General features: G+C 44.6%; 1 protein-coding gene across 3 annotated transcripts in view; it reads right to left on the reverse strand.

Moving 5' to 3' along the window:
• Window positions 1-12,304: 12,304 nt before the first annotated feature.
• The window catches only part of CYB5R1 (cytochrome b5 reductase 1), a 108,139-nt gene continuing 98,617 nt past the window's right edge, over window positions 12,305-21,826 (reverse strand). Inside the window, exons 8-11 of one of the 3 annotated variants that reach the window (XR_012750184.1) lie at window positions 20,792-20,891; window positions 20,106-20,184; window positions 13,993-14,072; window positions 12,983-13,072 (exon numbers count right to left, since the gene is read on the reverse strand). Coding sequence is in view for 2 of the 3 variants with exons in the window: in XM_075333834.1 (XP_075189949.1) it covers window positions 12,900-13,072; window positions 20,792-20,891 (273 nt within the window). In the remaining variant the exon portion in view is untranslated. Of the gene's footprint in view, window positions 13,073-13,992; window positions 14,073-20,105; window positions 20,185-20,791; window positions 20,892-21,826 lie in introns of all 3 variants that reach the window. The other 2 variants (XM_075333835.1, XM_075333834.1) reach the window with 2 other exon arrangements.

Raw genomic sequence — 21,826 nt, forward strand, 5'->3', positions numbered from 1 at the left:
ACAGGTACTTCACAGAATTGAAAATTTATTTTTTTTCCTACAAAAATGTTGTTTTAGCACCAAATTTTTCACTTCTACAAGAGGTACCATCAAAAATTGGACACCACAATTTGTTGTCCACTTTCTTATGAGTGCTGTGATACCCCATATCTATATATATAATTGCCTTATTCTCTGTCTTGCTCCACAATGACGTCATTACAGTGACAACCGTCGCACTGGCCGCTCGGCCCGACCCCGCCCCCCGCACGCATTAGCCGCTCGGCTTGGCCCGGCCCCGCCCCCTCACGCATTGGCCGCTCGGCCCGGCCACGCCACTCGCACACTTTGCCCGCTTGGCCACGCCCCCGCACAATTTGCCCGCTCGGCCCGGCCACGCCCCCGCATGCTTTGCCCGCTCGGCCACGCCCCCTTACACTTTGCCCGCTCAGCCACGCCCCCCACACACTTTGCCCGCTCGGCCACGCCCCCACACTTTACCCGCTTGACCACGCCCCCCACTTTTTCCGCTCGGCCACGCCCTCACACTTTGCCCGCTCAGCCACGCCCCCCGCACACTTTTCCCGCTCGGCCACGCTCCCCGCAAACATTGGGCACCTATACACCTCCCTCCAGGACTACTCCACCTATTAGACACCTCCCCCAGGACTACTCCACCTATTAGACTCCTCTCCCCCCAGAATTACTCCTCCTATTAGACTCCTCCCTCCAGGACTACTCCTCCTATTATACTCCTCACCTCCAGGACTACTCCTATTATACTCCTCACCTCCAGGACTACTCCTATTATACTCCTCACCTCCAGGACTACTACTCCTATTATCCTCCTGTCCCCCAAGGACTACTCCTCCTATTATACTCCTCACCTCCAGGACTACTCCTCCTATTAGACTCCTCTCTCCCCAGGACTACTCCTCCTATTATACTCCTCTCTCCCCAGGACTACTCCTCCTATTATCCTCCTCTCTCCCCAGGACTACTCCTCCTACTATCCTCCTCTCTCCCCAGGACTACTCCTCCTATTATACTCCTCTCCCCCCAGGACTACTCCTTCTATTATACTCCTCTCCCCCCAGGACAACTCCTATTATACTCCTCTCTCCCCAGGACTACTCCTTCTATTATACACCTCTTCCCCCAGGACTACTCCTCCTATTATACTCCTCTCCACCTAGGACTACTCCTCCTATTATACTCCTCTCTCCCCAGGACTACTCCTCTTATTATACTCCTCTTTCCCCAGGACAACTCCTCCTATTATACTCCTCTCTCCCCAGGACTACTCCTTCTATTATACTCCTCTCTCCCAGGACTACTCCTATTATACACCTTTTCCCACAGGACTACTCCTCCTATTATACTCCTCTCCACCTAGGACTACTTCTCCTATTATACTCCTCTTTCCCCAGGACAACTCCTCCTATTATGGGGAGATAAGGTATGCACACCAGTGACTATGTAAGGGGAATACATGTAATAGCAGAAACTGCTGTGTGAATACTGACTTGAAAAATCCAATAGCTATATGTAAGAGTGAATATGTGAAAAATGGAATCTGCATTACTGCCATGAACATATGAATCAAGAGAAATTTAGCTACTGAATTGATCAATGCAATAGAGCCCCAACACTACGCCAAAGTATTTCTCTACGTTGGGGTCCCTAGCTTGTATGTGTCCTCTCATGCAGTTAAAAAACCTACCGTGTATGGGAAGCTGAGACCCAGGCTATTTATGCGTATGATATGGATTGGCAATAGGTGTGGTTGGGGAGGGTTCACAAACGAAAAAATACTAACAAATAGGAATAACGTTTGGAACACCATTCTAAAGGCTGCTTTACACGAGTCGATCTATTGTGCGATGCATCGTTGGGGTCACGGATTTTGTGACGCACTTCCGTCATTCGTAACGACATCTCCTAATGTGACAGCTCCTTGCGAGTCCAACCGATGCCTAATCGTTTGAAATTCGGCCATCGTGTACTCATCGTTTAATTCCATAAAATCGGTCAGTTTAGTCTTAATGAACGACACATTGCAAAGTGTGACACTGTGTAATCGGCCATCCTCGTAGTTATTTGTGACGTCAGTAAACATTCAGGCCGTATTTGTGGTTTTAAATAATCACACCTAATCTAATCGGATTGGTTGTAGCAGATGCCTTTTGATTGGTTATTACTGTTATAAAATACGGAGCTGTAGTCATGATGTGTGAACATTCAGCCTTGGCGTCATGCACAGTGTTTTATAGGTCATTACTCCTAATTTTTCTTACGTTTGTTTGTTCACTGGATTTTCCGCCCTCACTCCTTGTTATCCCTTTTTTGTGGTAAGTTGTTATATGCCAATCTTTCCTTTTTGGATCAAAATCGACATTAACCAGACCACAAACAACAAACAAGAATGATGCTAAGGACACACGAGGCAACAAAGACAGACGCAGAAGAGAAACAATATATATGGGATGTAACCAATCAACCACATTAGCAGAACTGGATTGAGCAGGTCAGAAGAATTCAGGGCGTGCAACAATCCAGACAACGTCACGGAGGGCTGTATAGTTTGCCTAATTACGCCCATACAAAAGACAGATTGACCAAAGGAAAACATGTGTGAAGCCTTTTGGACGTCCGCCATGGCCAATCAATATATCGATGAGCGCTTTGTGGTCGTTTGACAACACTCAACGTGTGACACATGGACAACTACCTATCAGTGATACAAACAAAAAAAAAAAAAAGACTTTGCCAAATAAATCGCACGATGGATTGACTCGTGTAAAGCAGCCTTAAGTCCGTAGGACTACTTCTCCTATTATACTCCTCTTTCCCCAGGACAACTCCTCCTATTATACTCCTCTCTCCCCAGGACTACTCCTTCTATTATACTCCTCTCCCCCCAGGACTACTCCTATTATACACCTTTTCCCCCAGGACTACTCCTCCTATTATACTCCTCTCCACCTAGGACTACTCCTCCTATTATACTCCTCTCCACCTAGGACTACTTCTCCTATTATACTCCTCTCTCCCCAGGACTACTCCTCCTATTATACTCCTCACCCCCAGGACAACTCCTCCTATTATACTCCTCTCTCCCCAGGACTACTCCTATTATACACCTTTTCCCCCAGGACTACTCCTCCTATTATACTCCTCTCCACCTAGGACTACTCATCCTATTATACTCCTCTCTCCCCAGGACTACTCCTTCTATTATACTCCTCTCCCCCCAGGACTACTCCTATTATACACCTTTTCCCCCAGGACTACTCCTCCTATTATACTCCTCTCCACCTAGGACTACTCCTCCTATTATACTCCTCTCCACCTAGGACTACTTCTCCTATTATACTCCTCTCTCCCCAGGACTACTCCTCCTATTATACTCCTCTCCCCCCAGGACAACTCCTCCTATTATACTCCTCTCTCCCCAGGACTACTCCTATTATACACCTTTTCCCCCAGGACTACTCCTCCTATTATACTCCTCTCCACCTAGAACTACTCATCCTATTATACTCCTCTCTCCCCAGGACTACTCCTCCAACACACACACACTGCACAAAACATACCTCCCCCCAAAACACACACACGCACCCCACACACACACCCAAACAAACCGCACAACACACACAGCACCACACACACACAACGCTGCAGACACAGAGCGCTCCACAAACAACGCAACACACAAACAACACCGCTGTCTCACACCCCTTACACCCAGACAACACCCAGAACATTTACAGCGCCCTACACAAACACTTGGCAACTACACACAACATCTATATATATAACAAAAATCATACACTAACTACACAATAAATTCTAGAATACCCAATGCGTTAGAATCGGGCTACCTTCTAGTGTAGTCATAAAGTTCTGTTTGGACAAACGGGAGGGATCAGAATGGAAGGAGCAATTTTAAGGAGGCCCCTAAGGGATCTAAACAGCAGAAATCCACATTTGACTCCATTATGGAAACTAGATCCCTCAAGGATTTTATCTAGGGGTATATAGTGAGCATTTTGAATCCACAGGTACTTCCGAGAATTTGATAACATTATCATCTTGAAATTTTTCATTTTTTTCACAAAAATGTTGCTTTGTCAACGAATTTTGTACTTTTGGCAGGAAGTAACACCAAAAGTGGTCCCCACAGTTTGTTACTCACTTCCATATGAGTCTGTCAATACCCCACATGTAGTCAAAAAGGTCTGTTTGGACAAACTAGAGGGTTCGAAAGGAAGCAGCAATACTGGAATTTGAAACACCAAATTTGGCTGAAATAGATTGCGGGCACCATGTCGCATTTGCAGGGCCCCTAGGGTACCTAATCAGCTGAAACCCCAACAAGTGACCCGATTTTGGAAACCATACCCATCAATTAACTTATGTAGTGGTATGTTGAGCATTTGGAACCCAAAGGGACTTCAAAGAGCTCTTAAAAATGTGAGTATGAAAATGATGGTTACATTTTTTTCCACTAATATGTTATTTTAGCCCAAGATTTGTAATTTTGACAATGGATAATAGAAGAAAACGGACCCTAAATTTTGTTGCGCAATTATTCCCAAACACAGTGATACCCCACACATGGTGAAAAACTAATGTATGGGTACATTGATGGGCTTGGAGAGCGAAAAGCGCTATTTAAGTTTTGGAACACAAACCTGGGCAACATGTTGCATTTGTAGAGCCCTGAGGTGCCAAAAATGTAGAAACGCCGACATGTGGCCCCATTTGGCAAACTGAACCCATATTGAATTCATCTATTGAAGTGGTGAGTATTTTCAGCCCACAAATTACACAGAATTTTATTAGAATGGGCCGTGAAAACGAAAATCGCAGTTTTTTCCATCTATAATTTTATTTTATAATCAACATTTTAAGTCAAACAAAGGGTAAAAGGAGAAAATGGATATGACAATTTGTTATGCACATTTTACCGAATATGGCAGTACCACATATGTGGTTGTACACTACTGTTTGAGCACACAGCAGGGATTGGATGTGAAGGAACATGACTTGGTATTTAGAACGCAGATTCCATTTGAGTGGAATGGGGACTCTATTAGCCGAGCCCCTGAGATGCCAGATCAGCAGAAACCCAAGTGACCATATAGTAGAAATGTCACTGCACAAGGATTTTATCTAAGGCTGTAGTGAGTAATTTGAACCCACAGGTGCCTCACAAAATATTATAAAATTGGGATGTGGAAATATAATATTTTAGTGGTAAAATGTAATTTTTTTATGAGCTGAATATTTGTCAATTACACAAGGGTTAAAAAGTGAAAATGGACCCCACAAATTTTTGCGCAATTTCCATTGAATGTGGTGATGGCAAGGCTGAGGAGGAAGGAGCGCAATTTGTTTTTTAAAGCACAGATTTTGCTAAAATAGTTGGTGGGCAACATTTGCACAACCCCTAAGGTGACAGAACAGCAGAAAATGACCCCATTGTAGAGCCTGAGCCTGAGCCTCTCAAATAATTTATCTATGGCTGCAGTGACTATTTTGTAGCATCCACGCCACACTCTTTTTCTGGAGAATTACAAATATGTCAGTTTAGTGCCCATACATTGTGCCCCCACATATTGTAGCACCCCCAAACATTGTGCCCAACTTGTGCTTCTGGAGACACGCAACCCGTAAATCGTTAAGTGCGCTCTCCCCACTACAATAATGGCACACACTTGGCCGCTTACTGTGGTTTAGGCACATAGGGGCTCAGAAGGAGGAGGGCATTTAGATTTGGGAGCGCAGATTGCACTGGATTTTATTTGTGGGGTGGGAGCCTTATCACTTTTTCAGAGTCTTTGTTCTACCAATAACATGAGACTCCCCGATATTACCAGTGACAGATGATAGATCTTAGTGGGAGCTGAGTTTGTGAGAGGCAAGTTAGGGGGTTTATTGATTGATGATTCTTCTTCTTTTCTTCTTTCTTTTTTGCTTTTTTTTTTCTTCTTTTTTGCTCTTTCTTTTTTGCTTTTTTATATTATATGGGGTTTATTGATTCCAACTGGGTTTTGTCTGAATCGCAATTTTTGGGATTTACACGGAAACCCCAACGTAAATGCTCAGCGGAGAGCACAGGATAAATGTCAGCTGAGCCTTATTCCTATTTTTGAGATGCAGAATGAAAAAACAGACAGCAGTACAGGAATAGTTCTTATTTTTATTTGTGTTTAGTTCACCGTGCAGTATTAGTGAGAGCATGGATTTATTCTGCGTGTTGGTGCAGTTATACCGATACCAGATTTATATTGGGTTTTTTTGTTCTGCTTCTATAAAAATGTTTTTTTTTTAATAAAATAAATGGTTTTTACATCTCAATATTCTGAAAGCTGTAACTTATTTATTTTTTTGTGGAGTGGGCAATAAGGGCTTATGTTCACTGTGCAGTAAAGTTACAAGACCGATTTAATCTTTGGGTCAGTACCAATACCAATTATATTGCTTTTTTATGCTTTGCTAATTTCACACATTGAAATCTATATTTTACAAAAATGAATTTGTTTTTGCAATGCCATTTTCTGAGAGCTGTAACTTTTTAAATTCATGGCAAAGAGGGCCGAATAAAGGCTTTTTTTTAGCAGGATGGTTTGTTATTTTAATTTCTATTATTTTTTTACATATGACTTTTTTTAATTCACTTTTTTGTGTGTCAGTATAATGAAAAAAAAAAAATATTTGGCATGTTAATTTTATTTTTATGTTTATGATATTCACCATATGAAATAAATAACATAAGAGTTTTATAGATTGGGTCGTTCTGGACTCAGCAATACCAATTATGTGTACGTTTCTTTGATTATTTTTGTTTGAACACAAAAGTTGTGTTTTTAGTTTTGAAACAGGTTTTTGTGATTTGTGTGAGCTTTTTTTGTGTTTTTAAGCTATTTTTTTTTTTACACATTTTATTTATTTTTTTTCACTTAATCCTAATGTGGGACATGATTATTTTTCACTTTGATCACTGATCTCATGTGCTGCTGTACTCATGTACATTCAGAAATGGTGCGGGTCGCCTTCTCCGGAGCCGATCCTTTCTTGTGCCGGGTCATCTCCTATAGTTTAGCTGCTTGGCTCACCGACTGTAAAGCCAGTAAGGTGCTGATATAAGGCGATATCGTGCTCGTGGTGCAGCGCTCACGGGGATGCGTCCTCTGCCATCGAGTACCACGCATGCGCCCCAGTGCAGACTATTTAAACGTATGTCCCATAAATTATAGGTTTTTTTTTATTATCCAAACCTGCACGATCTCGCTGGATTTTTCCTTCCTCTTTGGATCTAATGGAACTGGCCAGGGTGCTTCTGTGCGGAGGATCGTGACCAACTTTGAATTGAATATTGGTGGTGAGCTGGCTTTTTGTTGTCTCTTCATGAGTTTTATAGATCGGTTTACTGCGGATGTAGCAATTCCAAATACAGCTGAAACCAGACGTTTACATACACTATCTAAAAAGACACATATTCATGTTTTTCTCACTATCTGACATGAAATCAGAATAAACCTTTCCAGTTTAGGTCAATTAGGATTAGCAAATTTATTTATATTTGCCAAATGACAGAATAATGAGAGGGAGAGACTGTTTTAAGGCATTTTTCTTACTTTCTACACAGTCAAAAGTTTACATTCACTAAAAGTATCATTCCTTTAACCCCTTCAAGAGCTAGGACGTACCGGTACGACCTAAATCATATTGGGGTAATTGCCGCTGGCTACTGCGGTGAGCTGACGGTGATCCTTTCACATGTCTGTTGATTTGAACAGCAGATATGTGCGGGTAACAGGCATGGCACCTGCACCTGTTAACCCATTAGATCGCGCTGTCAAAATATGACAGCATGATCTAAATGGCTGCAGCAGGGAACGTGCCTTTCTCTGCCGCCATCGAAGGCATTCATGGGGAGCCGATGGTTGCCATGGTAGCAACGGGTCATGTGATGACTACTGTTGCTATCATGATTTAGTTCCTGTTAAAGCTGACAGAGCAGCGGCTCTAACAGGAACGCTACATTTCTGCTGATCAGAGCTGTGATCAGAGATTTTTTAAACCCTTAGATAAAAGTAAACCTATACATGCTTGGTATCTATGAACTTTTACCAACCTGAAGCATCACACCAACATATCAGTTTTACCATATAGTGAACACGGTGAATAAAACACCCCCAAAACAATCGTGCTATTGCAATTTTTTTGCAATTTTTCCACACTTGGATTTTTTTTGTCATTTTTCAGTAAACTATACAGGAAAACTCATGATTTAATTTAACAGTGCAACTTATCCCGCAAAAAACAAGCCCTTATATGGCAAGATTGACTAAAAAATAAAAAAGTTACGGCTCTCGGAACAAGGAGAGCAAAAAAAAACAAAAAAGAAAAAAACGGAAATTCGCCCAGTCATGAAGGGGTTAAACAATATGGGACAGTCCATATGATGATATCATGTCTTAGGAAGCTTCTGATAGGTTTACTGGCAGCATCTGAGTTAGATACACACCTGTGGATGTATTTTAATGCACATCAGAAACACACTGCTTCTTTGTATAGCATCATGGGAAAGTCAAAAGAAATCAGCCAAGATCTCAGGTAGAGAATGGTGGACTTGCACAAATCTGGTTCATCCTTCAGTGTAATTTCCAAATACTTGAAGGTGCCCTGTTCATTTTTACAAACAATTATATGCAAGTACAAACAAGATGGGATTGTCCAGCCATCATACCGCTCAGGAAGAAGAAGGGTTCTGAGTACCAGAGATGAACATGCTTTGGTCAGACAGGTGCATATGAACCCAAGAACAAAAGCAAAAGACCTTGTGAAGATGCTGGAGGAAGCTTGTAAGATTGTGTCATTATCCACAATAAAACTAGTACTGTATCATTATGGGCTGAAAGGCCACTCTGCCAGAAAGAAGCCATTACTCCAAAAGAAACATAAAAAAAGCCAGATTAAAGCCTGCTTTACATGTGGCAATTTCGTATACGATATCGTATGCGATTTGCAATGCCCCCATCGTATGTGTGGCACGTTCAATTTGTTGAACGTGCCGCACAAACGATTAACCCCCGTCGCACGCACTTACCCGTCCATACGACCTCGATGTGGGCGGCAAATGTCCACTTCCTGGAGTGGGAGGGACGTTCGGCGTCACATCGACTTCACTCGGCAGCCGGCCAATAGAAGCGGAGGGGCGGAGATGAGCGGGACGTAAACATCCCGCGCACCTCTTTCCTTCCACATTGCTGGCTGGAGCCGCGGGAGGCAGGTAAGATCTGTTCAATGTTCCCGGGGTTTCACAGACTGCGATGTGTGCTGCCTCGGGAACATTGAACAACCCGACGTACAATTTGTCAGGATTCAACGACGTGGATGCGATGAACGTTTTAACGTTCAATCGCAATCGCCCGTACCTGTCACACACTACAATGTACCTTATGATGCCGGATGTGCGTCACTTACGACGTGACCCCGCCGACACATCGTAAGATATATTGTAGCGTGTAAAGCAGGCTTAATGTTTGCAAATGCAAAAGACCTTAATTTCTGAAGACATGTCCTGTGGTCTGACGGAACTAAAATTGAACTGTTTGGCCATTATGACTATTATTACATTTTGAGGAAAAAGGGAGAAGCTTTGAAGCCTAAGAAACCATCTCAACTGTGAAACACGAGGGTGGCAGCATCATGTTGTGGGGATGTTTTGCTGCAAGAAGGGGCTGGTGCACTTCACAAAATAAATGGCATCATGAGGAAAGAAGATTATGTGGCAATACTGAAGCAACAACTCAAGACATCAGCTAGTAACTTAAACTTGGGCGGAAATGGGTCTTCCAAATGGACAATGACCCAAAACACACTGCCAAACTGGTTATAAAGTGACTTAAGGATAAAAAAAATCAATGTTTTGGAGTGGCCAACACAAAGCCCTGATCTCAGTCCTATTGAAAATTTATGAGAAAGCTGAAATGGCAGGTGCGAGCAAGATGATCTACAAACATGGCTCAGTTACACCAGACCTGTCAGCAGGAATGAGCCCAAATTCCTACCAACTATTGTGAGACCAATGTCATATAGTATAAGGGCAATGGTACCAAATACTAATGAAATGTATGTAAACTTTTGACTTTGCAGAAAGTAGTAAAAATGCCTTAAAACATTTTCTCTGTCTCATTATTCTGGCAATTGTCAAATATAAATAATTTTGGTAATCCTAATTGACATAAAACGGGAAAGGTTTATTCTGATTTCATGTCAGATATTGAGAAAAACCTGCAGATTTGTCTTTTTTGTAAACTTCTGGTTTCAACTGTTTGTCTAAAAAAGGTGACAGTTAAGCGGTTGTTTACTGCTACAGATATACAGATATCGCGTGACAGAATGTCACGTAATTTCTGGGAGAGCCAGGTTTAACACCATTAGTCCGGGGCCACACAGGTCACTAGTGCGATGCTCGCATGACACTCGTCTTGCGCTGGCAGCACAGCAGGAGCCAAGTGTCATGCTAGTATCCCTGCGACTGAAGTCCGACTGTGCGAGCGGACCTCAGCTGCGGGGGGGGCGGGCTGGCACGGAGGAGGGGAGGGAGGGATTTCTCTCCCTCTCTCCTCTGTTGCCGGCTATTGCGATTCTCGCTCTGCATGCGCCTGTACACCGCTGTACCGCGAGGGCAGTGCGATTTTTCTCTCGCCCCATTCACTTGAGTGCGTGCGAGAGAAAAGAGTCTCGCATTACAATCGCAGCATGCTGTGATTGTTTTCTTGGTCCGATTAGGGCTGAGAAAATAATCGCTCATGTGTGCTGACACACAGGCTAAAATTGGTCCGAGTGGAATGCGATGTTTTATCGCACTCCACTCGCACCGATTTTCTCGCTGTGTGGCTTAGGCCTCAGAATGGCACCAGCACCAGAGGTGAGATTAACTGTTAGAATTTTACTTGGGGGATACACAGTAATCAAGAAGGGGTTGTCTAAGTAGTGGACAACTCTTTCAAAGAGGTTGTCCACTACTTTAACATTGATGGCCTATCCTAAAGGCCCCGTTACATGCAGCAACGTATCTAATGATATATCTCCAGGGTAACAGATTCCGTGACTCACATCCAGCATTATTAGCGACGTCGTTGCGTGTGACACCGAGCGGCCGTTAACAATGGAAAATACTCACCAAATCGTCCATCGTTGACACGTCGTTCATTTTCAAAAAATCGTTGATTGTTGAGGACAGAGGTTGTTTTTCGTTTCCGAGGCAGCACACATCGATATGTGTGACACCTCGGGAACGACGAACTACAGCTTACCTGTGGCCGCCGGCAATGAGGAAGGAAGGAGGTGGGCGGGATGTTACGGCCGCTCATCTCCGCCCCTCCGCTTCAATTGGGCGGCCGCTTAGTGACGCCGCACGAACCGCCCCCTTAGAAAGGAGGCGGTTCGCCGGCCACAGCGACGTCACTAGGCAGGTAAGTTCGTGTGACGGCTCCTAACGATATTGTGCGCCACGGGCAGCCATTTGCCGGTGACGCACAAACAACAAGGCGGGTACACTCGCTAGCGATATCGCTTTCGATATCGCTGCATGTAAAGCCCCCTTTAGGATAGGCCATCAATGTCTGATCGGCCGGGGTGCAGTACCTAGCCCTGAGTGCTATCAGAAGACAATGCAGCTCTGGAACTGAGTATTCCCGACCACCTGCTGCCACAGGCACCTAGAATGGCTGATTGGCAGTTGTGCTGGGTACTGGACCCCAGCCAATCAGACATTGATGACCTATCCTAAGGATAGGCCATTAATGTTAAAGCAGTGGACAACATCTTAAAAGGGAATTTGTTTCCAGGTTTTTGCAACATAATCTGAGAGCAGCATAATATAGGGGCAGAGATCCTAATTCCTACAGTATTTCACTTACGTGGCTACTAGTGTAGTTTTGATAAAATCACTATTTAATCAGCAAGAGATTATCATTGGAGGACTAATGCAGCCAGGTAGTCCAGCATATTCATGAGCTTTGTATAACTGCTAGATCTGCAACAGAGCAAATATTGATTTTTATCAAAATGACAGCAACAGCTCAGTAAGTGACACATCTCTGGAATCAGGGTCTCTGTCTCTACATTATGCTGCTCTCAGATGGGGTAGCAAAAACCTGGTGACAGATTCCCTTTAACAACGTCTCTAAAAAGGAGAGACTTGTAGGCCCTATGTGTTTCTAGTTGGCCTGTTCTTCCGAAGAAACAAAATTGTTCAGCGTGCAGCAAACATGAGGTACAGTACACAAGACTATCATCACTTCAAAATTGCTATCCAGTTTATTCACAAAAAGAAAATGGTCCCATGAAACAATTTTGTAGATAAGTTTAAAATGAGCACATAAAACAAACAGCGCACTATGGCACAAGGCTATGAATTGGCACGGTAACATTTAGCAGGAGGCTGTTGGTAACCAGCAATAAGCCCAAAGACCTGCATGGCCAAGGTCATAAAAGTATAAGCAAGAAAACCAAATAGCGATGGAATAGCCTCCAATGAGACCTCAGCATCCCTGAGACTCTCTGGGATGGTCACAAAGAAATATTATATGTTTTATACATTTCTTAATGTTTGATGTCAATACATAAAAATGTTTCTCTTTACCCATTTCACTCATCTTGTAGCTAGTAGTTATAGGTAGGTATATTTTTTCCTGACTGTTAAACATTTAAAACTATATACAATTGAAAAATGCATAAAGTAAGTAAAAAAAATCTGGTAAAAGAAAAATTGCATATAGAAAGGCGTTTAAGGTAAAAGAGAAAATAATTCTAAACATATTCTGACTGTAAAATATTCTTAGGTTCTTCCTACTATTTTAATAGAAATTAGAATCATGTTTGATTTTTTGTAATATTTAGAAAACATAACACATATTTCTATGATATCCTAATATGTTTAGATTTGGCTTGCAAGCCAGTTTTATCATGGCAGGAGGACCACACATTAAAATGATGACATCCTCAGCAGGTGGTGGTAGGTGCTCTCCGATCATCTTCAAGTCAATTAAGCCCTTGCCGTATTCCCAGTCTTAACACCAGCAGAAAAAAAACAGAAAGGAAAAGGAAAGTTAGTAATTGGGCAGAAGTAGGTTTAGTCAGACTATGGACTTTTGTGATTTCCTAGTCGTAAATATGTTGCATTTCAGAATACATTTTGAGTGTACATTCATCTGTGAAGATAATTTGAAGTAAACAAATTGACTTCGATGTTGGGTAAAATATAATAAAATACTGAAAATTACAAAAAGTGGTAAAACTAAAAAGTATGATAAACTTGCACTACGCAATAGTAGAAGGTAAACCACATTAAAAAAATATAAGCAAAATTGGGGTAAAAATAAATGCAGGACTGCATTTCTTTTTTAAAAATAGAATAAAATCCAATAAAAATGGAAGAACAGTAAAATAATGTGTTTTTGTATATGAATGTAACGACTGAATGCCAGTTGTTATGACTATTAAGATACGATGACAGTATGGAAAACCCAGGGACACAAAGATGGGGGATAACAATTTTCTTTATAAAAAAACAGTTCTCTTACAATGTATGGGCCACAACAGCCCGGAATAAACAATGACAGTTTATGCAACTTCAAGTGTCGGTCTGTAGGGATGAACTGGACTATATTTCCCCCCACTATACCGATCCCTCCCCTATCTATTAATGGGGGCTTACCCGGGTGCACTACTACAGATAATGGCACGTGATCCCTCCAAGGATATAATCTTACAACCACCTCCCCTTATGTTTACAATTGAATCAGGGTACCCGGCCACCTTCCCATATACAGTCAGCAACAAGTAAATATATGTACATGTACCTTTATACCTGTACCTCTATTCAATATTCGGTACCTCACTGCCCCAGACAGTGTGATGAAGCAATATATCTGTCTGTCCCTGACTGACTATTATACACCGATCGGTCTCAGGTCAATTGTTACTCACTGAAGTCTTTCACTCAAGATGGCGTCCATCCCCTCAGACTGCTTCTGATTCACTCTTAGTTGATTTTGTCCAAACAGTTTCTGGAGAAAAATTCACTCAGATGAATTCCCCTCGTCAGGGGCAGTAGGAGCTCAAAAAAAACAAGTAAACAGTCCATAAAAAGAAGAAAAAAAAATAGGCAATCCTACAAATCCGAACACGGAAAAATGACAGACGTCTTTCTCTTGCACAGTCCCTCAGATCCTGACTGAAAATTTTTCAACTGTCTCTCTGTGTCTACGTTACCAGGGAAACCTAATGTAACTCCTTACTGTCTAGCAGTGTGCCTGCCCTCTAGTGACACCTAGTGACTATTTAAGTTATAGCATAAATATATATATATGTATATATATACACATTAACAAACATGCAAGTTTATCTTATGTACATTTTCACCCTGTTACACTCCACCCCACTTAAGATTTGGCGCCCCGACAAATCAATTTCTACATCTTACATGCAGTACATATTCTTCAGGGTTGTACCGTATCGGAGGAACACCAGCCGTACTCCTTTCAGATCTTCGTAATTCAGTGCCTGTTGTGTTCGTGGGGGGCGATTTCCATGTCTGGCGGAGCAACGACACTTGGAGGTAGCTCTGGAGCAACTGGAATCTGCAATGCCGGATCTTGGTCATCTGGTGCCACGTTGCTGAAATCCTCACAGCAGTCACACACAAGGTTATTTGGTCGACCTGTGATTGGTGGATCAGGCGAGACAGGTGGACATGTAGGTGTGTCGGAGATACACCTTTTCAACCAGTTCCGGTGCAACGTACGACGTGGCCCGACACAGGCTTCAGGGATCACAGTGTACACACTTCCCCCTGTAAATGGTCTGTCCACCACAGTGTAAGGTGTAGCCTCCCACTGATCGTCCAACTTTCCACCTGGGCGAGTAACTCGTACAAGCACCCTATCGCCCACTAGAAACTCATCTGCATGCACCAGTCTACGATCTTGATGGGGATGGTCCCGTACTCGTTCCCTCACTATCCTGTGGATTTCCCGCAGCTTCCATTGGTGACTCTGAACCCATTCACTGGCTGTGCGATACTCGAGTTCCCCAGGTACTGACAAGTTGAGTTCCTCGACCTCCCTCCCAGGCCGCCCAAACATCATCATGTAAGGGGTAAACCCGGTAGTGCTATGGACTCTATTGTTATAAGCCCACACAAGTTCAGGGATGAACTCAGTCCACCTCGCCTTCTGATGCTGTTCAAGCGTCCTCAACATCTGTAGCAGCGTGCGATTGAACCGCTCACAGGCCCCATTTCCTTGCGGATGGTAGGGTGTCTTTCGCGATTGTTTGATGCCATAGACCTGCAGAAACTCAGTTATGAGTTTACCCTGGAAGCAAGCCCCTTGATCTGAATGTATCTGTTGTGGACACCCGTAGGTCGGGATAAAATGTTTACAGATTGCTTCCGCTGCGGATTCAGCGGTTTGGTCCTTGGTGGGGACAACCACGGCAAATTTTGTGAAGTGGTCAGTCATCACCAGGCACGAAGGATGCCCACTCCTAGAATACCCAATTGTCAGGTAATCTACCATTAACACCTCCAGCGGGGCGGATGTCACGATGGTTTGAACAGGGGCCCTTTGTTCAGGGGACTTATTCAACTCGCAGGGTCGGCATCTAGCACACACCTCCCTTACAACTTCTTCTAAGCCAGGAGTGTATACAAATCGGTGCAACCATCGATACGTTTTCTCAGGCCCAAGGTGAGCACCCTGGGTATGGACCTCGCGAGCAATGTCTGGAGCTGCCGAAGGTGGGATTACCACCTGCCATCGGTATCCTAACTCAGCCGGCAAGTAGATCCAGCGATACAACACTCCCTCCGCTATTGTCAGTCTGTCCCACTGCCGTAACAACTTTTGCTCCTCCGAGCTTAGCTGAGCTCTAGTTTTCACATCAGGCCAAGTTTTCTGATTCACCCACCCCTTTACTTGTGACAGCCCAGGGTCTGCGTTCTGTAGATCAGCCCATTCTTGACGAGTCATCCCAAGCAATCTGGCTACTCCTATCACCACCCCACTTGAACGTGCCAGATCTACAAATTCAGGTAATCGCCTCAGGTCAGGAATCTCGGTATCCTCGAGATCTTCATCTACCTCACGCCCTGGCGCATCTCGCGTTACCCGTGACAGGGCATCTGCGTTGGAGTTCTCTTTTCCGGACCGGAACCGAATCCGATAATTAAATTTGGACATTCGCGCCACCCATCGCTGTTCTAACGCTCTCAGTTTGGCGTTCTCAAGATGAGCTAGCGGGTTGTTGTCTGTCATTACAAGAACCTCTGACCCTGCTAGATACTCAGCAAATTTTTCGGTCATGGCCCACACCAGGGCTAACATCTCCAATTTGAATGAACTATAGTTATCAGGGTTGCGCTCAGTGTCCCGTAAGGACCGGCTGGCATACGCGACAACCCTCTCCCGTCCCTCTTGCTCTTGGGCCAACACTGCTCCCAGCCCATGCAGACTTCCGTCTGTATACAGAGTAAAGGGTCGGTCAAAGCGAGCATACGCCAACAGAGGTGCCTGTACGAGAGCGGCACGAATTTGATCGAACGCCTGTTGTTGTCGGTCGGTCCATCGAATAGGCTGATTCCTGGGGCCCTGAGATGTCCCCCTCAATAACTCATTCAATGGTTCAGACATCTTAGCGAAGTCCTTCACAAACCGACGATAGTATCCGGCCAAACCAAGGAAGGCCCGCACGTCTCTCACAGTCCTGGGAGTGGGCCACTCCTGGATAGCCTCTATCTTGCTCTCGGTCGGACGCACCCCATCCGCTGACACCACATGTCCCAGATATTCAATCTGAGTCTGGAATAAGCGACACTTCTTGGGTTTGATCTTGAGGCCATTGTCTTTTAGCCGGTGTAGCACTTGCCGGAGCTTCCTAAGGTGATCCTCAAACGAATCTCCAGATATAATTACATCGTCCAGATATATCAACACAGATTCAAAATTGTAATCACCTAGACAGTACTCCATCAGTCGCTGAAATGTGGCCGGGGCATTAGTCAGTCCGAAAGGCATTCGATTAAACTCATAGAGTCCCATTGGAAGGATGAAAGCTGTTTTTTGACGATCCTTAGCTGCCATGGGTACCTGCAAATATCCACTAGCCAGGTCTAATGTGGAGAAGTATTTTGCCTTTCCCAGAGCAGACAGAGACTCCTCAATCCTTGGCAATGGGTATGAGTCACACACGGTCTGCGCGTTCAGCTTGCGGTAATCAACACAAAACCGTATAGACCCGTCCTTCTTCCGAACCAGTACAACTGGCGAAGCCGAGGGAATCTGACTCGGGCGGATCACGCCATTATCCAACATTTGCGCTAACATACTCTTGACCTCCTGATAAAGATTCGGGGGAATCTGGCGATATCTCTCTCGAATTGGGGCCAAGTCCCCTGTGGGTATCTCGTGTTCTACTGCCTTTGTGCAGCCAAAGTCTTCATCACTCCTGGAAAAGGCAGACTGGTATTCCCATAGGGTAGTCTGTAGCTGGTGCACCTGTTCCGGCGTTAGCTGAGTTGTATCCATCCCCATCAGCTCTATGATCTTCTTACCATTCCACATGGGCGTGGGTGACTCTTCTTCTGCTGCCTGCATTGACAGAGTCCAAGCAGTCTGGCGATTCGCTTTCAACGTGAACTGATTCTTGTGGAGAACTTCTCCACTGCACACATACACATCGGCCAGTTTTGAGCCCGCCACCAAAGTCGCCTCATGGCTCTGCAAATTCAGGCACCTAACCGGCACCCTCCCATTTTGTACAGTGACCAGCGTCTTTGCGATCATGAAGCCTTCCATGCTTTCAGACTGTCTCACTGGCTCCAAAATTACTTCCACACTGTTCAGCTTCCTATGGGTCCCCACTGGCATCAACACCAGTTTCTCTTGACCCGGAGCGATAGTTACAGCGGGGTCACGTGGGACGTACACCGCTCCCACTGCTCTTCCTTCTGCTGAACTCTTCTGTATACCACACGAACGGACCACCTGCTGTAGGGCTCTCTGCGTGACCTTATGAGTTGTTGCTCTTTTCCAGTATCCTGGGCCATCGCGCTCAAACAGAAGAGAATCCAGTTCCCTCAGGATGTTCATCCGTAGGACCACCGGGAGATTTGGCCTTGCCTGCGTCTTCACGAGTATCACTCCCTTGGTTCCCAGCTCCTGTCCGCACAGCTGCACCTTCATCCATGCGATACCTGCTACTGGAATCTCTTCATTGTTAGCCGCTTTCAGTTTTAATAAATGCCCCGATTCTGGTTTAGCAGCCTCCTTGAAGTACGTCTGGAAATATTCTACCGGCATAGTTGTTACCTCTGATCCAGTGTCTACCAGACCCACAACTTTCTTCCCAGCAAACTGTACCTCCAGTACAGGACTCTCCGCAATCAGATCTTCTGAGCAGATTTTGGACATTGGATCTGGGTTCTGCCTCGCTGTATGCCCGGCTACAGCGAGGGCTTCCCTTTTACTGCCATCAGTTTCTTCTGTTCTGCCCCTCTGACAATCTCGTTACAGATGTCCAAGCCCTCCGCATCTCCAACACTGGATAGGCCCTCTCATCCCACTTCTTGCTGCCTCTGATCTGGGACGGGCCGCTGTTCCTTGTTGTGTATAACGCCATGACTGCATCTCCAAAATAGGAGGCAGCATTTGTCCAGGCATGGGAGTACAGGGGTCCATTGATGCTGGGTAGGTCAGAGGCATCCCCTGAGCCCGCATTTGTTGCATCTGTTCCGCCAGACCCTCCACAGTCTTCTGCAAGGCTGCTAGCTGTACCTGGACAGGGTCTCGACTCAATTCCCTTGTGTCAACCACCTGCATGTTACTCCATTTCGGGGCAGGCTTCACCTCCAGGGTCCGCACCACTGCCTCTTCTTGTATTTCAGCGTAGGTAACACCAGGGGTACTCCTTGCCTTCAGTAGTAGTTCACTCCATAACATCTCATTTTGGAGCCCCTCAATGAACTCATCCCGTAAAATGCGATCAACCTCGGCCTCAGCGCCCACCGTTACATTTGACTTCTTCTTAATTTCCTGATGCAATTCTTCCAATGCAATGCCATACTGGATCAGACTTTCTCCGGTCCTCTGGCTACGAGCGAAAAACTGTACTCGCAGTTGTCCGGCCGCTGCCACATGGTCAAAAGCCTTTTCCAAGACCTGAATTATTTCATCCACTGTCTTTCGCTGACCTTCTGGTTTCAGCAGAACAACTTTGCGGGCATCCCCCTCCAGAGCATTCAGTGCGACCTCGGGTTGCAGTTTGGGGTGTACGCTGTGCAAGGCAATGGCGTTCTTCAGCCGGCCCACCCAGTCACTGAACGGTAAGTTATACCCATCGAATTTAGCCAGGTGATTTAGCAGCACGCCCATTGCAGAGCATCCTATTAGCCGCTCACTGCTGGTCACCAAGGGGAAAGGGGGGTGAAGTACTACAGGGTGTGTTACAACGTCTCCCACCTGATCGGGGTTATCCATAGCGAGCACCGTATCCTGCCGACTACGCCAAATATGTAACGACTGAATGCCAGTTATTATGACTATTAAGATACGATGGCACTATGGAAAACCCAGGGACACAAAGATGGGGGATAACAATTTTCTTTGTAACAAAACAGTTCTCTTACAATGTATGGGCCACAACAGCCCGGAATAAACAATGACAGTTTATGCAACTCGGAGGACTTCAAGTGTCGGTCTGTAGGGATGAACTGGACTATATTTCCCCCCACTATACCGATCCCTCCCTTATCTATTAATGGGGGCTTACCCGGGTGCACTACTACAGATAATGGCACGTGATCCCTCCAAGGATATAATCTTACAACCACCTCCCCTTATGTTTACAATTGAATCAGGGTACCCGGCCACCTTCCCATATACAGTCAGCAACAAGTAAATATATGTACATGTACCTTTATACCTGTACCTCTATTCAATATTCGGTACCTCACTGCCCCAGACAGTGTGATGAAGCAATATATCTGTCTGTCCCTGACTGACTATTATACACCGATCGGTCTCAGGTCAATTGTTACTCACTGAAGTCTTCACCCAAGATGGCGTCCATCCCCTCAGACTGCTTCTGATTCACTCTTAGTTGATTTTGTCCAAACAGTTTCTGGAGAAAAATTCACTTAGATGAATTCCCCTTGTCAGGGGCAGTAGGAGCTCAAAAAAAACAAGTAAACAGTCCATAAAAAGAAAAAAAAAAACAGGCAATCCTACAAATCCGAACACGGAAAAATGACAGACGTCTTTCTCTTGCACAGTCCCTCAGATCCTGACTGAAAATTTTTCAACCGTCTCTCTGTGTCTACGTTACCAGGGAAACCTAATGTAACTCCTTACTGTCTAGCAGTGTGACTGCCCTCTAGTGACACCTAGTGACCATTTAAGTTATAGCATAAATATATATATATATGTATATATATACACATTAACAAACATGCAAGTTTATCTTATGTACATTTTCACCCTGTTACATGAACGCAGCTAAAACTAGGCAATGACCAGCCAACAAATAAATGATCAGTCTTTTATCGGTTGATGGAATGTTTTATGTGGGCCTAAAAATCATTGTTAACAACACCTCTCCACGTGTAAATAGAGAATGTACTTTTGACAATATTTAGTTTTATGGACACCAAACGATTGTACAAATTTTTGTTGTCATATTGTGTTAATTTACCTTTAGTCTAATCCTGGTTTTATCACACTGTACTTACCTTCTGGAGCACTATCCACAGTGAACCAGAGCTTAAAGCGGTCCGAATGCTCATCCTGTAACCTGAGAAGGTCATCACGGAGGAGTATATCATCCTCTGACTAGAAGGAGACAGAATTGTTATTTTTCCTTATTTCAGAAACTACGAATTTGCTATTCTTTTTATTTATTTACACTACTGTATTTTAGATTTTAGGCAGGTATAGAAAAAATGCTTAAAAGTAACAAAGCTTCCAAATTAGAAATGTTAATAATGAGATTAAAGGGGGCTTTACACGCTACGATATCGTTAATGTTTGGTCGTCGGGGTCAAGTTGTTAGTGACGCACATCCGGCATCATTAACGATATCGCAGCGTGTGACACTGACCAGCGACCTTAAGCGACCTCAAAAATGGTGAAAATCGTTCACCATGGAGAGGTCGTCCCAAACTCAAAAATCGGTAAGGGTTGTTTATCCAGGTGGTTTATCACTCATGTGGCAGCACACATCGTTATGTGTGACACCGTAGGAGCGAGGAACGTCTCCTTACCTGCCGCCGGCCACAATGCGGAAGGAAGGAGGTGGGCGGGATGTTACGTCCTGCTCATCTCCGCCCCTCCGCTTTGATTGGCCGGCCGCTTAGTGACGTTGTGGTGACGTCGCTGTGATGCCGAACGTCCCTCCCCCTTGAAGGAGGGATTGTTCGGCAGTCACAGCGCCGCCGCCGACCAGGTAAGTATGTGTGACGCTGCCGTAGCGATAATGTTCGCTACGGCAGCGATCACAAAAAATCGCATGCGCGACGGGGGCGGGTACTTACACGCTTGCTATCGCTACAAATTGCTAGCGATATCGCTACCGTGTAAAGCCCCCTTAAGGCTATGACTCCTTGCTCTTCTTTAGGGTACGTTCACACGAGCGTATAAATCAGACGAGTGCAATGCGTGAAAATCTCGCATTGCACTCGGCCCCATGTTAGACAATGCTGCAGCTCAGATCAGCAATTTTTTTCTCAGCCCTAAACTGAGTTAGGAAAAAAATCGCGGCATGCTGC

This window comes from Anomaloglossus baeobatrachus, chromosome 2, assembly GCF_048569485.1.
Source record: "Anomaloglossus baeobatrachus isolate aAnoBae1 chromosome 2, aAnoBae1.hap1, whole genome shotgun sequence".
In the NCBI taxonomy this organism is placed as follows: Eukaryota; Metazoa; Chordata; class Amphibia; order Anura; family Aromobatidae; genus Anomaloglossus; species Anomaloglossus baeobatrachus.